General features: G+C 32.8%; 1 protein-coding gene across 1 annotated transcript in view; it reads left to right on the top strand.

Moving 5' to 3' along the window:
- The first annotated feature begins 1,553 nt into the window (after nt 1–1,553).
- The window catches only part of LOC148615223 (E3 ubiquitin-protein ligase SHPRH-like), a 39,452-nt gene continuing 24,847 nt past the window's right edge, over nt 1,554–16,158 (top strand). Inside the window, exons 1-11 of the mRNA XM_088589934.1 lie at nt 1,554–2,647; nt 3,639–4,199; nt 4,827–5,028; nt 8,214–8,423; nt 10,591–10,669; nt 10,990–11,113; nt 11,606–12,322; nt 12,897–13,004; nt 13,308–13,434; nt 14,293–14,372; nt 15,075–15,119. Of these exons, the coding sequence (XP_088446060.1) occupies nt 3,675–4,199; nt 4,827–5,028; nt 8,214–8,423; nt 10,591–10,669; nt 10,990–11,113; nt 11,606–12,322; nt 12,897–13,004; nt 13,308–13,434; nt 14,293–14,372; nt 15,075–15,119 (2,217 nt within the window). The 5' untranslated portion in view covers nt 1,554–2,647; nt 3,639–3,674. The remainder of the gene's footprint in view (nt 2,648–3,638; nt 4,200–4,826; nt 5,029–8,213; nt 8,424–10,590; nt 10,670–10,989; nt 11,114–11,605; nt 12,323–12,896; nt 13,005–13,307; nt 13,435–14,292; nt 14,373–15,074; nt 15,120–16,158) is intronic.

Raw genomic sequence — 16,158 nt, 5'->3', positions numbered from 1 at the left:
TGTCCAAAGAACCAGTTAAGGAACCAGATTAAGAAGCTATCAATGAATATTCATAATTATCGGGCGTGCTAATGTATATGACCCACAGAAGAGTTCGTCAATCTCATTAGTGATGTCATATTAAATAATTTGCGTATTATTAAGTGTCAAATTGGTTGGTAAATTAACAACTAAATAAACAATAGACAACTTCATGATTTGAATCCCAATTTTCAAAACTTTTTAACTTTGTTATCTTATATCCAATTTTGGTTCTGTAAATGTTTTATTTAGATAAAATAATTCATATTATGTATGTGAATTCATAACCCTTTTACTTGAAAAATAATTTTGTAGTGATATTTATATGTAAACCTCTACTTTTGTATAAAATTGTAATTAAAATCTTATGCACATATAGTCTAATTACTGAATATTTATTTAAAAATTCCATGGATAAAAAGAATTTTACTTGCAATGTTGGGAACCAAAAGAATATTTCAATTATCTATAAAAATGAAAAAGTTATGATGATTTAAAGTTGGTGCCCCATGCCACTCAATGGATTTTTTGCCAAGCAAAACTAAATCACAAGTTAGTGATGACATCACGAAGAACTCTCCTATATAGCCTCAGAGCATGAATCGGAAACTGGGTAATGTTCAAAGCTAACCGATTATTTCTTGTTAACTTCCCGTCCTCATACAAGAGCAAGAAACACACGTGTATGATAATTAAGAGGTACATTTTTATCTCGTATGAAGCTAGAACTATGACGTTATGGCGGTAAACACAGCGAGGATCTGCAGGATTATGTGGCGTATAACTACATATTTATGTAAATCATATGCGAATATGGAGTAATTTCGATCAAGAAAGTAATTTCTGTTTTGAAAGCAGATAAAATACTTAAGTTTTTGTTTTTTCTTTTTAGCTTGAAAGCTGAAATAACGAGTGCAAAAAATCGATAACAATAATAGCGACTTAAAAAGCATTTTGTTCAGATATTTTATCCATAGAATTTAAATAAAGAGTAAGAGAAACAAAAAACAAAAAACAAAAACAAAAAAAAAACAAAAAAAAAGAAAGAAAGGAAAAAGAAAAATCATATCAAAAGAACGTTTCAGCGTCTCGATCTTGAAAATACTTTCATTCTTTTGTCCTTCTTTTTCTCCACTTAAACCGACTTGGGGCGAAACAACCCAGGGCGAACATGTAACTAGGGCGAAACCACCCGGGCGTCGGGTAGTTTCGCCCTTTTTCCCATTCGCCCTCTCGTTGTTTCGCCCTTTTTCCCGTTCGTCCGGGTTGTTTCGCCCTTACTGCAGGGTCGTTTCGCCCTTATTGTAGGGTCGTTTCGCCCTCATTGGATATACATGTGTTTATATATACCGAGTAATTGATGGGTCATTTCGCCCTCCTTAGATTTATTTTCCTGTTAATTGGCTTGTGATGTGACAGGTAAGAATACATGTTTATTCTGTGAATAAAAACTTGAATGTTTGTATAGTAGGGGTTGATCTAATTGTTAAATTGATAGATACCTGTACTGGTATTCCTTTTTCTTTCAGATAAAGCCCATCAGTTGCTGATTCTGAGGCAATGTCACAAGAGATATTTATTGAGAAATGAGAAAATTGGAAGATAACCAATTATGTCATTATATATCTTTTTCGGCCTCGAGAATAAATGTGATATATGGTGATGACAGAAGAGATTAATATAAGTTCTGAACATTTATTACATCAAAGGATTGAGTTTGTGGTGGTACATCAAAGGATTGAGTTTGTGGTGGCACATCAGAGGATTGAGTTGGTGGTTGGGAGTCATCTGGCCAGTTGGACGTCTCACATGGTCTACATACAAAGTGGATGTTTGCACCTGACTTAACGGCATTGCGGTATTGCAGTTGTGTAATACCCGTGTTACACATACGATGTTGCCATTTCTGACAAACATCGCATGTAATGGTGTGCTGTCGGCCGGTTACTGGTCGGGAACACTCTGTGCAGAGTTCAGTAGGCATACTGGAGTTGTTTGGGAATGCCGGATGATTCCCATGGAACTTGTATTTAAGCACCTCGGTGAACGATGCTCAAGCTATTCGATCTTAAGATCAAACAATTACCGCAATCAAGCACTGAAGCAGTGAATGCAATTACATACGGGTTAAAACATTATATACTATTACAAATTAATTAAGTTTAATACTGAAGCTGTGAATTTAATTATACAAAGGTATAGTGTAGACCAATTTAGAACTAAATATGTTAATTGCTGAAGCTGTGAATACAATTAAATATGGGTCAATAAATTACCAACTATTTATTTGTTGTAATGATACATAAACGTATTAGGGAGTGAATATTATAAACGAATTAGAGAGGGCGAAACGACTCACATCGAGAACGAAGGCTAAAATAGTAATAAATAATATTTATAAGGAGAAATTCCTTATTAATAAGGAAAGGGCGAAACGACCCACCATAAAGGGCGAAACAACTCAGGGCGAAAGAACCCAGGGCGAAGGGGAAAAAGGGCGAAACGATCCGAAAGCTACACCGGAAGTAAACATTGCACAATGTAAACTTGACGGCGGTGAAATGGAAATTTGCTCTGCATAGACTGATAGAGTAATCTTTTGTTAAAAAAAAGGACAACATTAAAGGTAAACTTTATTCATCATAATTTGTTTATAGTTCAACAGAATTTATGCTTTGCACTCTATGGCTCACATAATCACTCCATCGTTTTTGTGTGACTGTACTGTCAGACTGTACTGTATGATAATTGATATTATTGGCCTGAAGGCTGAATGCAGTAAATACTGAAATAGCTCTTATTCTACAACAAGGGTAAATTTGCGTAAAGAGCTTCTTGATTCTCCACAAGGAAAGCTCAGTGTGATAGTATACCCTTGTTTAACAGCTACTTTCAGCATTATTTATAAGATTTCAGGTTCATCATAATGACAAATGTGGCCTCAATTTTACCACAAAAGTTCACTCTGAATACAGACAAGCCCGTGTACTTGGAACTTTTTTAAGGCTTAGAATGTCTTAGATGTAGAAAAAAGTTACACCAATTTTGTGTAAAATTATATGAAAAACTGATCCAACTTTTGTTGTTTATTTTTTTTTAACAATTATGCAAGTTCTCTTACTATCACTATCAATACATACATGTTAATGTTCCAAAGGACAATATTGGACAGAAGATGTTTTTCTTAATTCCAAATTAAGATCTGAACATATGCATTGTACATTGTAAGTTCAGATTCACACAAAATTGTGTCTTGTGAGAAAAGAAGATAGTACTGAAGTTATTCCAGTTGTGCTAGTGGTTGTCTGGCAAGCTGCTTTCTGACTTCCTAACTTCCAGCATCTGACATGTCAAAAGCCACTGCAAATGTGAATAAGCTTAACAAGTGTTTTAAAATATTTTAAGTCTTTTATTTTTATTTTGACTGGTAAATATTTTAATATAATTCTGCTGATTTATAAAAAAGTCGGTATGCATAGTTTGCAATATAGCGCTTGGAAGTAAGAGGTTGGTGAATGGAGGAACGGAATTCCAACCTCTTACATTGTAGGAGTTAACTAAAGTATACTACATGTACATGTATTTTGTTAGTTCTATATAATATATTTAACATTCAGGGGATACCACTTTATATTGGACATGAATTGGTAAAGATGGGAAAGAGGAAGAAGTCACTACCAAGGAAGGCTAATGATGAGAAAAGAAGATTAATGACATGGAATCTTTATGATGGCTGTCAAGGAAACCAGGGGTCATTAGCAATTTGTGATGACAATGACCCAGAACTTTTAAAAGAATTGCAAAATAGTATCAACAATGATAAAAACTGTGTAACCTCAAGTTCTTCATCAAGAGAAAAGAGTTCAATCACTGACAATGCACAAATTCAGGCAATATTTGATTCTCTTTTAGAAACTTGCACACATTGTGTTTCCATAAGGAGACAATTACTTGTGAAAGCAAATGACTGGTGTAAACAGATTGCATCATTTTCATTTGTCATTACTGAGGGCAATCTTCTCTTTGACTTTACTTCTGATTGTTTAACTGAAACAGATGAGTTTTGGCTGTATGTGGGTGATGAATGCTGTAAAAGCTTTGTTTATACAGAGGCCGAGTTAGCTGGAGGACAGAAGCATTGTAAATTCTGGGGTATATCATGTGATATACCTGTAGAGGTATTTAGTTATTCAGGTTTTGTTTTTGAGATAAATTTAATTGCTAAAGTGACATAAAAATAGAAAACAAACATCTCTGTTACTCTCAACCAAGGAGCTAGTTTATTTTAATGAACTGTATTTATCGTTGATAAAATTGTATGAAGATTCAGTTCAGTCATGACAATACAAAAAACAACCAGAAAATTGGATAAGAGATTGTTTGTCATATGCCTATATAGATTGTATAGCATATCTAGGACCTTGATCATATATATGTAACATTTTCCTGCTGTTTTGAAGTACTGTGTAGGCTTGAATTCTGAGTTGTCAAAGTACATTTTATAATTGTACAAATGATGTACAGTCACTGACTGAACAATGCTTTAAAGTGTGACATGTCAAATATTGCATTGTTTTGAAGTTGCTCATTTTTCTGACAAACAAGATTTTGATTTCCAACTTTTTTACTTCATCATTGTATAAAGCATCAACGTAAACATAATCATTGATACCGTATATGAATTCAACTCGTACTGATAAAAATGCTTGACACAGTCTCATTTACCTGCAGTTCTTAGCCCCTTACATAGGATGTGTCTGTAAACAATTATATTATTTTATTCTACTATGCCTTCTTATTTGTAGGTTCTTGGGGCATTTGAAGAGAAGGTGTTTCAATTGGTATTAGATAGATATGATGAACCAACAAAGTCTTTACATGTTGGAGCCTACATTAGACATACTGCTTTGGTGGATGTCAAATTCCCATGTGAAGCTGTGAAAAGGAGGAAACATGGACCTGCTATACAAAGAGTGATGGGACATTTCTATGGGGTGAAAACTGAGGGTAAATATCTGACACAATGGTATTACTTCTATGAAAGGTTTGGCCTTCATCAATTTAATTTCTTTCAGTATTGCAACATAGGGAAGTAGAATGTACAACTGTCACACTTAGTAATCTCAACAAAATTTGGATAAAATTTGTACCAAAGGTTGCTTCAACTAATCTCTCGGACTTGTTAGAATATCTACAAATATTATTTTAATGGCATTAATGACTTTTTTAATGTCAAAAATTGGAGCTGGCATGGGACATGAAACAATGTGTTTTTTCTCATTTTTGGTCATTATAAGAAAAACTGTATACATATACATTTATTATTTTGTACAATCTATACATTTCAAACTGTGATTAAGCTTAAATGTTTATTTTTTTTTAGATTTCTGAAGTTTGTGTTTTATTTGTTATTGGATTTATGTAATGACTATTGTTCCTTTTGTTTGAATAATTTACCCTTCACACCTTGTAATGTAGACTAAAGACGTTCAGTTACCAGTGTGCAGTTGAACTTTGAACTTCACCCATTTTTTTTATTTACAATAAATCAGGTTTTTAAAATTTTCATTGACTTGAAAATTCTTTTTTTGTTAGTTTGTTGTGCATACATCATGTCTATATTAAGAAAATCTGGTTAGACCTAATTTAAATTTTGGAGAACACTTTGGAAACTTTGGATACTCTCTACCAAGGACAATGATTGTTATTTACCGTCTATGTACTGGATTCCTAAACTTCACAAGAATCCATACAAACAAAGTTTCATAGCTGAATCTGGAAAATGTACCACCAAACCTCTTTCAAAACTTTTAACTTCTATACTCAAAGCTGTCAAAGAGGGTCTGCAGTCCTACCACAACCCTTGTTACTCCCGTAGTGGTATTAATTCAATGTGGATCCTGAAAAATTTCAGAGACAATCAGTTCAAAACTATAATATAATATAATAGCATTAAAACCTATGATTTTTCAACACTGTATACTTCTATTCCTCATACTCAGTTAAATTCCGACTTAAAAACATTATACATCATTGTTTTTCCAAAAAAGATGGTACACTTAGATACAAATATATAGTTCTTGGTAGAGATTCCTCATACTTTGTAAGAAATAATTCCAAATCATCTTCCAAATATACAGAGGAAGATGTTTACAAAATGCTGGAATTTTTAATTGACAACATATTTGTCCAGTGTGGTGGACATGTTTTTCAACAAACGGTCGGCATTCCAATGGAACAGATTGTGCTCCTTTACTTGCTGACCTATTCCTTCACTCTTATGAGGCTGACTTGATAGCTGATCTGATCAGAAAAAAAGAATGTCGTTTGGCTAGATCCTTCAATCTCAGTTTCCGTTACTTAGATGACGTATTGTCTTTAAACAATCCTAATTTCAGGGATTTGATACATTGCGTCTACCCAAAAGAACTTGAGATAAAGGATACTACAGACATTGTGAAGTCAGCCTCATATCTTGACCTACACTTAGAAATCGATGGTAAAGGAAAACTATTGACCAAACTTTACGACAAACATGATGACTTTTCATTCAGAATTGTCAACTTTCCTTTCATCTGTGGCAACATCCCTTCGGCTGCTGCGTATGGAGTGTTCATATCACAACTCATATGTTATGCCAGAGCTTGCCGAAACTACGCAGACTTTTTGTATCGCGCTAGAACTCTAACAAATAGGCTTCTGGAAAGGGTTATGTTGCTACAAGATTGAAGTCATCACTACAGAAGTTTTATGGTCGTCATCATGAACTCATGGATCATTATGGTGTATCCATCAGCACCATGAAAACTGATTTATTCAACGGGTCATAGTTTTCCTTTCCTCGTTTGTCTACCCCGGACTTGACTTTTTATGAGCAACTCGGCAATTGTTTCTAGAAAAGCAGAGGACGCTTGCCCTACCGGTGCACCTGGTCCATGCCCCCAATTTTTAGTGGAGTCCGAGTTCCTCATTTACTTTTGTTACTTTGTATGTATGATTTTATTTACTTTATGTTCTTTGTTGTGTATGTCAGTTTTCCATGTCTGGTCTTTGTCCCTGGATTACATTCTTTTGATTACCGCTATAACCTTTGTTCCCTTGATTACTCTTTGACTCATATTAGATTGTTTGTAAAAAAAAAATCCTGGCAGATATCTACTGGAATTTAAAAAAAAAATGGAATTACATTATATTTCTTTAAAGGACTTGGATAATTATATAAGTAAACGGGGAGAAAACTCAGTCTGTTTAAAGAAAATCATATTTATTCTTTATCTTTATAGTTTATTTACATATATGCAGTCAGGGTAGATATAAAACATATACATGTACAAATGTATATTGTATTAAGATTGGACTTGTGTCATTGTGGTACATTTTAAATGTTAAACTTATGTGTCTCTTATTGATAACCATTGTAAGTTGATTGGTTAAAAACATGCTTTCTTAAGACTTTTTGTTTTACTTTGCCTTTGCTATAAAACTATACTTTACACTTCTTCTTCTTCTATTTTAGTTATACTTTTTTTTCCAGTTTTGAGCTTTTCAAATTTGTATCTTTTTCTATTTTAATTCTCCCTGGATGCCTGCAGGAATAATTGATTCTTCAATTCTTTAGCCACTTCAATTCTAATTATAGTATCTAATCGAAATAACTTTTAGAGTATGAAATCATCATAATGCTAATTAATATGAATTTGACCTATGACCTTAGAAGTACTGAGATCCAGATTTCAGTCTGAAAGGAAGTTAACTTGTAATACCCAAGTAAGGATCTTTACAAGTTTTGTATCTTTTTAACAAAGACGAAATACCAGTATCTCATAGCTTCCATATTAAAACTATGTTAAATTATGAATAAAAGTAAATTTCAACTACTGCAAAACTGTAAAGGGGATAAAAATATCATTATATTCAATTTTGTCCTCCTACAGATTGCACAGGTGCCTCATATTAGCTGTACACTCACAATGATAATGTCTGCATAAACTGAAAAGATAGACATAACACTTATGTCCTGAAAGAGCATAATAAAACAGATGTCAGTTTTTTTATTTGAACCAAGAAATTGTAAGAATGTTTTAGCATTATTATTGTATGTGTATTGTTCTGAGTCATTACTATGAATTGTATTATACTTGTTGAAGTGTCCTCTTCTCTCTTAGTGTCTGTCTGCTATCTGTTATGTTTAGAATATACTGGTGCCTATTCAAGAAAACATGATATAGAAGACTTGTATATAGCAGTTAAAGCCTATCACAATAATGAAATGCTAAAGCAAAAAGGGAAAAAGAGGGATAACCTTCAGCATCCATATTTAATACCCAGATTAAGGAGATATCAGAAAGAGGCTGTTCAATGGATGCTAGATCAGGAAAATACTGAAGTCAATAAACTTGATGGTAATTAATGAAATCAATAGTTAAGTCTACTACAAGTCAAACTTGTATGTACCTATTTTCCTTTTCAGGTGTCTCATCACCAGTTTTTTTTTGTGTTTTTTTTTTTACCATTTCAATAAATATGAGGGCTATGATGAAGTAAATGAATGCCTCCCTTCAGCCTGAAAAAAATGCTGAAGATTTAAAAACCTTGATTGGCCTTAGAATTTAGTATTTAAATTTAAGTACCAGCACATATAAAATTCAGACACTACCTATGGTAGAAGTGATTCATGTTGTGTGGAACCCACTGAACAAATAATGCTCTATTTTTGTCTACATGTGCTACATTTTTGGTAACAATAGTCCTTTCTGTATTCAGATCTATATTTTTGAGAAAACTATACATTAGAAAACTATACATTTAATTAAACAAATAACACTAAATAAAGAACATTAACTCTTGCATTGTAAAAATTGATTGATTGATTGATGTTGGGGTTTAACACCCAAGCAGCAATATTTCAGGTATATTCAGGGGATTAACATGAAATGGATGATAAAATCAACATGAAATGACGATGAAATGAAAAATGGGATGGGACACAAGGCTAATAAGGTCGATAAATTTTTATTGCCACTGGAAATAGGGAGAGGTGGGTAGGGTCAGGCAATTTAGCCTCCTGTGGCAGAGCCCAATGGTTCCTACTCCGATCGAATACCACAAAAGGGTTCTTTAACATGCGAGGAACATGGCATCTTTCCCAACAGGTTTGCAGTCAGGTTTTCTGAATTATGGCCTGGCGACCTCAGCATGTAACATGCCAGTGGTATCCCATTCCACCATCTGGGACACTCAACCCAGTTGCTCTGTGGACTCTGTGAGCACTATTTAGTTGCCTTTTATGAAAAGCTTAGCGCTGCTGCGGGCCAATTTTTTTACACCTGGACCTGCACGGGGCATAATGTAAAGAACATTTAATGTATATAATTATTTCGCAAAAATTCAACAACCTAAAGACAAACTAGGTCTGTATAGTTTTCTGAAAAAGAAATAGAAGTGAATTTTGTTAGTTTTTAACATACATAAGTCACCTCCTGTCTGATATTTATAAAGACTGCTACTTAAGAGAAGTGCTTTTCCTGCATTGTAACTTTTTTTGCATTGGTTGTCCCTTATGTTTTCCTAAAATGGTCAGCTCAGTTCTTGAGAACATTCAATTTGGAGAGGTAGAATATCCAGGATAAAGATATCACACTTTCATAATAACAAGAAGTTAGGTTCAACCAGTTGTCCTTAGATTATCACATTACAAATGTAGCTCTTTTCCAAGTGAATTGTTTTCACTTGCTATTTTGATAATGTATTATCTAGAATATATTTTTACAAACTTTAACTTTACTTATTTACTTATATCAGTGTTGTCCCCAGGCCCTTAAAGCTTTGTGCTTTACAGCGCTATAGAGTTTGAGTGCTGCACTATTGACTTCAGTACTCTGCTGTGTTGCTGGCAATTTTGGCAACATGAATTTTAAGACCAGAGTGGTCTAGTACATGTACATGTACATGATAAGATAATTCTTAATCTATAAATATATTGTAAGTTACAAAGACCAGAAAAATTCTTTAAAAGAAAGAATGCCTTTAATCAAATGAATATTCAAAAGAGGCCCCTAAAGAAATAAAAGATTGCTATCTCCAATGGATCTGATGTAAGCAAAAATTTGCAGGTCAGCATCAATAAAGAACCCTGGGTGTGTAGGTGTCTGAGGAAATGTTTATGAAGAATTGCTTATCATTTGATAGAAAATCTTTTTAATTTTTGTGTTAAATATAAAAAAGAAGAAAAACAGTACTAAAGTTATTGTTACTTCCAAGCTGGACGGTAAAATATTAAACTATGAATAATTTATTTAAACATAAACTGCAAAATACATTTTGAGTTCACAGATTGATTTTTTAAAAATACATAAAATATGATGTAACACTTTTCGACACAAGACCTATTAATGTCGTTTCACACGTGCTATATATAGCACTATCTAAAAATCCTGGAAAGAACACTGCTTATATCTTTGCTATTTCTCAGATTCTTATCCTCCCTAAAAATATGATAATGTAAAATGTTGCTATTGAAATTACAACTTGCAAAGCTTGTAATGAAAACGTGGAAACTTTTTTTTTCAGAGAATGAACATCATATGTTGTATTCCAAAGTAAAACTGGTGGATGGCACAGACATTCTGTATAATAGACATGTTGGATGGTAATAATGCTTTCTACATAATTGTGTGATCAAATTACATGATGCATAATGGTGATAGAAAAAGAATATGTATCCATTCCACATGCTAATTAAACTTGTTGAGTCATTTCAAATCATATTTTAAATTAGGTCTTGTCAAAGGCAACAAGGTGATGAAAAGAAAAAAAATTCTTTTCTACACAAAAAGTTTACTGAGGATGTTCAATATACATGTTGTAAATATGTGTCAAAGGAATTTAATATTAATTTTCTATGAATTTACAATAATATGCATGTGTTAATTGTTTAATTTGTTGGAATCTATTCCAATTTTATTTCAGTTTCACTCTGACAAATTTCCCAGCAGCAAAAAGATTACCTGGAGGTATTCTGGCTGATGAAATGGGACTGGGTAAAACAGTGGAAGTTCTTGCCTGTATCATGCTTCACCCAAGGACTGACTTGGTAAATTCTGTGTGGAGATCTAAAGTATAGAGCTGTAGTAAACCAGTCTTGATTCAATCCTTTATACATTGAGTTTCAAGCTTTGTAAACCAACATATTTTTATGTGTGATTTATATTTGCTAATTTTATGAAGAAAAAAAAATGGAAATGAAACACCACAAACAAGTCTCTTCATTTTGGAATAAATTTTAATCTGAATGTAAGTAAATAAATAGCAGCAAAATTGAATTGATAACTTGAAAGATTTCCACAAAATATGTTTATTGACAGTTTAAGTAAATATACAGTATGTAGCTTTCGTTTCCTTTAAAGGCTGATTTAAGGTGTGTCCTCAGAGTGTATTGTTAAAAAAGTGTATCAGATATTAGTGTTAATGCTAACTTTGATTAAATACATGTTCCTGCGTTATGATCATACTTGCTTTCTTTACAAATTGTTGTTCATTCTTCAAGTTCTTAGTACATGTAGCTCACAATGATTTTATTACCCAGGAGAACACAATAAAAGATGTAGAAGCTAAAACAGGAAAAACAGGGTCAAATAAGATGCCACAGTTAGATGAAGTTAACAACATAACTGTTGATAAAAACAACATCTGTGATGAAAATGTTATTAATAAAAATGGTGGTGTTTGTGACAGATCTAGTGACATGGACACATATTATGCAAATGCTACAAACTCAGAGAAAGTAAGTGAACAACAGGGGCCAGGTGATCACAGTGAGAGCAGAGAATCAAAAAATGTAATTCCATTGAATGATCTAAAACATGACAATGTAACACCTGAACCAGTATCTGACAAGTGTTCTCAGCGATCATCAGGAAAAGATACCTATTGTGTTTCTACCAAAATTTGTGATGAAAAGTCACAAGAAATCTGTAATAAAAAACCTGATAGTGACAGTCTAAACAATGTTGGAACTGTAGATAATAATCCAACCAAAAGAAATCGATTTAGAAGAGGTTCAGTTGAAGAGATTGCAATATCCAAAGGTATATTTGACAATCAAGCACCTGCTAGTCAGAAGACATTCTTTGAATGTATTTGTGGAATGAAAGAAGAAGATGCATTCAAGAAGGATAATACTAAAAAGAACAACGTCCAATGTGTGCGATGTGGACTATGGCAGCATGCAGAATGTGTACACTTTAATATTTCTGATCCAGACAAAGCAGACTTTGTGTGTCCCCATTGCCTTGTAGAAGGTGTAAGTTGATGAACGAAGCTAGCATATAACTCACAATTATTAACCAACATGAATATTTTCCTGTGAAAAAAAAAATGGTATATTTATTCAGGAAAATTAATTTATCTAGAAGTTTTGTAACACTGTTATCTAACAAAGCCAAATATTGAAACTGAAAGGATGCAACTTACACAAGGCCAAAATTAAAAAAAATATATCATAGAATCTCATCCCCTTCCCCACCTGATTTTTTCATCCCCTACAAACAATTTAGGTCAATTTAAAAAAAAAAATAGCAATTTGACTTAAATTTATGAAAAATAAAAATTAAATTAGTCTGCCCACCTCATATATATACACACATGTATAAAACTTTATGTTAGGTGAGAAAATAGGATTTTTTTTTATTGCAGCCTTTAAAATTTGCAAAGTTTCTTTTTATGTTGCTCCATGCCTCACAGTGGTAAGGTCATATATTTTTGCCTTTAACTATCCTGCAACAGTTTCATGACTTTTTCCTAAACGTTTCAGTTACTGAGATAATCTTTATGATGTGAGTTTATGTGGATATCAGCAATGTTATGCTCTGTTCCAGGTGCCATTGAAGTCTGGTGCAACCTTGATAGTCTCCCCTACCTATATCTGTCATCAGTGGGTGGATGAAATACTAAAACATATTCAGGACCAGTCTCTGAAAGTTATGGTTAGAATATATATTTTGTTCTCTCTGTATGAAGAGGTTATATTTTATTAAATTAGTTTGTGTTGTAACCTACAAAGTACAATATTTGTTTCAGCAAAACATTTTGACCAAATATATATTTTTTAAGTACCTGTACATGTTTTCCCTCCACCATGTCTAATAATTATTTAGAATGTGCAGAATTTGCTAAATAGTGTAAGTTACTAAACACTAAAGGTTAACAGCAGTATGCACATATCTTTTTAGGTTTTTAAAATTTAAAAAAAATCTTTTAAACTATTTTACTTATTTGTTGTTGAACAGGTATATACAGGTGTATCCAAACAAGGCTTTGTACAGCCCTGGACCCTGGCTCAGCAGGATATTGTCATCACAACCTACGAGACACTTAGAACTGAAATCAATTTCCTAGATCTACCTCATAGTAACAGTAGGTTTATATTTAGAATTTGATAACTTTATATGATTATTGTCTTGAAGGGGGTTTGAAGATTAATACTTTGCCATCAATGAGTACAATCATATAAGTTCAACATGTTATTAATTGCTATATTCAGCTACTTTCATGTTACATTATAATAAGAAGGAACTATAAGTATGAGTTTTGACAATGATATTCTGTAAAATATGATTTTCAATTGTCACATGTTTGTATTAAAATGGTTCAAGCCATTACATACTTGAATAAGTGCTTAGTTTTTTGGGGGTTTTTTTGTGCATGAAACAAGTATATTACATTACATTTTGTCAATATAAGAAATTTTTTGGATTTGTAAAGAAAGAACATCAATCATGTAGTGCACAATAATGTTTACTATAAATAAATATCTTTGGTAGTTATTTTCATGTGTGCACCAAATTCATCTAAACAGAAAAAAAAACATTTCAGACATTCCCTATAATTTTTAAATTGAAAAATTTAATAGAATTAATAAGCAAACAACAATAATGGTGTAACATGGTAAAAATAGTTATTCCTTTGAGAAGATTAAAGAAAAGCTGTCAACCAATCAGAAGAGATGTTACATCCAAAATTGAAGTTAGCATAACCTTTTGTCTGAGACCTTGTGAGCCCAAAGATAAATATAAATAAATAAGAAATATATATATATATGAATAAATAAGTTCTATTATATACATAATAAGGAACTTAAGCTCTGGTGAGCTTTTGCTGTGTGATATACTTTGCAATATATAAAGCTTTTCATGAAGATAAGAAAGTTTAATGCAATTTCTTTGGTATAAGAATCAATCTTAATCATATTTATGTGTGGGAATCTTTTATCAGGTGAAAGTGGCAGAAAGTTTAGACATCCTAAGAGATTTATGACTATTCCTAGTCCGATGACAGCAGTAGAATGGTGGAGAGTAAGTGTACAAATAAAGGGGAGAGGAGTTTACATACTGAAAACTTTATGTACTTCTTTTTCATTTGAAAAATTGAAAAGACAGAATTTATGCAATGAGCATTTCCTGAAAAAAAAAAAAGTTCAACCAGCTGGATAATAATCTATTTATATTATTTGTCACATCATTAAAAGAGAGTAATCAGGAGAACAAAGATTTGAATGAAAATCAAAAGAATATATTCCAAGGATAAAGACTATACAGCTAAAACAGCATACACACAACAAAGAACATGAGATAGCCATAAATAACACATACAAAGAAATTAAAGTAAATGGCCCTAGACTCCACTAAAAACTTGGAGCATGGACTAGGTGTGCTGACTGGGAAAGCATCATCTGGTTTTCTAGAAACATTAATTGATTGCTCATAAAATGTCTTGTCCAGGATAAGACCATAGTGAAAAGGAAAACTATGACACAGTGAACAAATTGGTTAGACTTCTTTGACACAGTGAACAAATTGGTTAGACTTCTTTGACACAGTGATTTATTGTGAGTTGTTAAATTGTGACTATTGCTACAGGTCTGTTTATACATTGTGAGTTGTTCACTTGTGACCATTGCTACAGGTCTGTTTGTATATTGTGAGTTGTGAACTTTTGGACTTGGTTACAGGTCTGTTTATATATTATGAGTTGTGAACTTTTGGCCATTGTTACAGGTCTGTTTGGATGAAGCTCAGATGGTAGAATGTACAACTACTAAGGTAGGTCTTGTTACTGCAATGTAGGGAGAGGCTATACAATACATGAACTTATCTAAGCTTATATAATTATCCTGCTCTGATAGAAAGATTATACCATTTTCCCTGTCAGTCTGTCAAGTTTTCTAGGATTTTTCAAAATTTTAGGTTTCCACAGGAAAACTCTAAAGGAAGATTAACTTTCACAAAATTAAAGTCTGCTTTACGAACTGTACAAAACCTTTTGAAAACTGGTGCTTTCTACTTGCCAAAAGGAAAGTAGAGCATAATAAACAACTTTCCCACACCAAGATTGCCCTGGGTGATGGTAAACAAAGTTTGGGAAGGTATATAGATTTCACCATCTGTCTGTCTGTCTGTTCGAACTATTTTCTAAGCAGCTTGCAGCATTGTTATGAAACTTTGTGGGATGTAATATAACCACATTGAGACCTGCATACTGTCATGAATTAACCAGTATGTTTGGAAAAAAAATTTAGAAATGATGACAGTTGAACTTAGGCTTTTTTCAGCAAAACTTGTCTCATGTATTGTCCACAACTCCTCAACAACTTGTTTAATTGTTATGAAACTTATTTGGTGTTATATTACCATATTGGGATGTGCATATTGTCAGGAATTTATGTTGGCAAAAATTGTAGAAGTGAAGACTGTTTGAACTTAAACATTTTTCAGCAAAACTTGGTCTGATGCTTGTCCACAATTCCTTCTTAATGACTTTTAGGATGGGAAAAAAACTAAATGGAGGGCTAGATTACCACATTGGGATGTGGGTATTGTCTGGATATCTGGGCAAAAAATGTAGAAATGAAGGCTTTTAGACTAAGGCGTCTTTCAGCAAAACTTGGTCTCGTGTGTTGTCCGTAACTCCTGCTCAACAACTTGCAGGATTGTTATGAAACTTAATGGGGTGTTAAATGACCATATTGGGATGTGTGTATGGTCAGGAATTTATGCTTAAAGTAAATTTGCAGTCATATTCTGTCATTGTGTTGATAACAACAAAACAATAGTACTGATTGTGGTTTGGAGTTGGGCGTTT

Source organism: Perna viridis, chromosome 6, assembly GCF_037379345.1.
Source record: "Perna viridis isolate PV_CMFRI_1.1 ecotype Kerala chromosome 6, ASM3737934v1, whole genome shotgun sequence".
In the NCBI taxonomy this organism is placed as follows: Eukaryota; Metazoa; Mollusca; class Bivalvia; order Mytilida; family Mytilidae; genus Perna; species Perna viridis.
The sequence above is the reverse complement of the archived record's forward strand: the minus strand, read 5'-3'. Positions and strand labels throughout refer to the sequence as shown.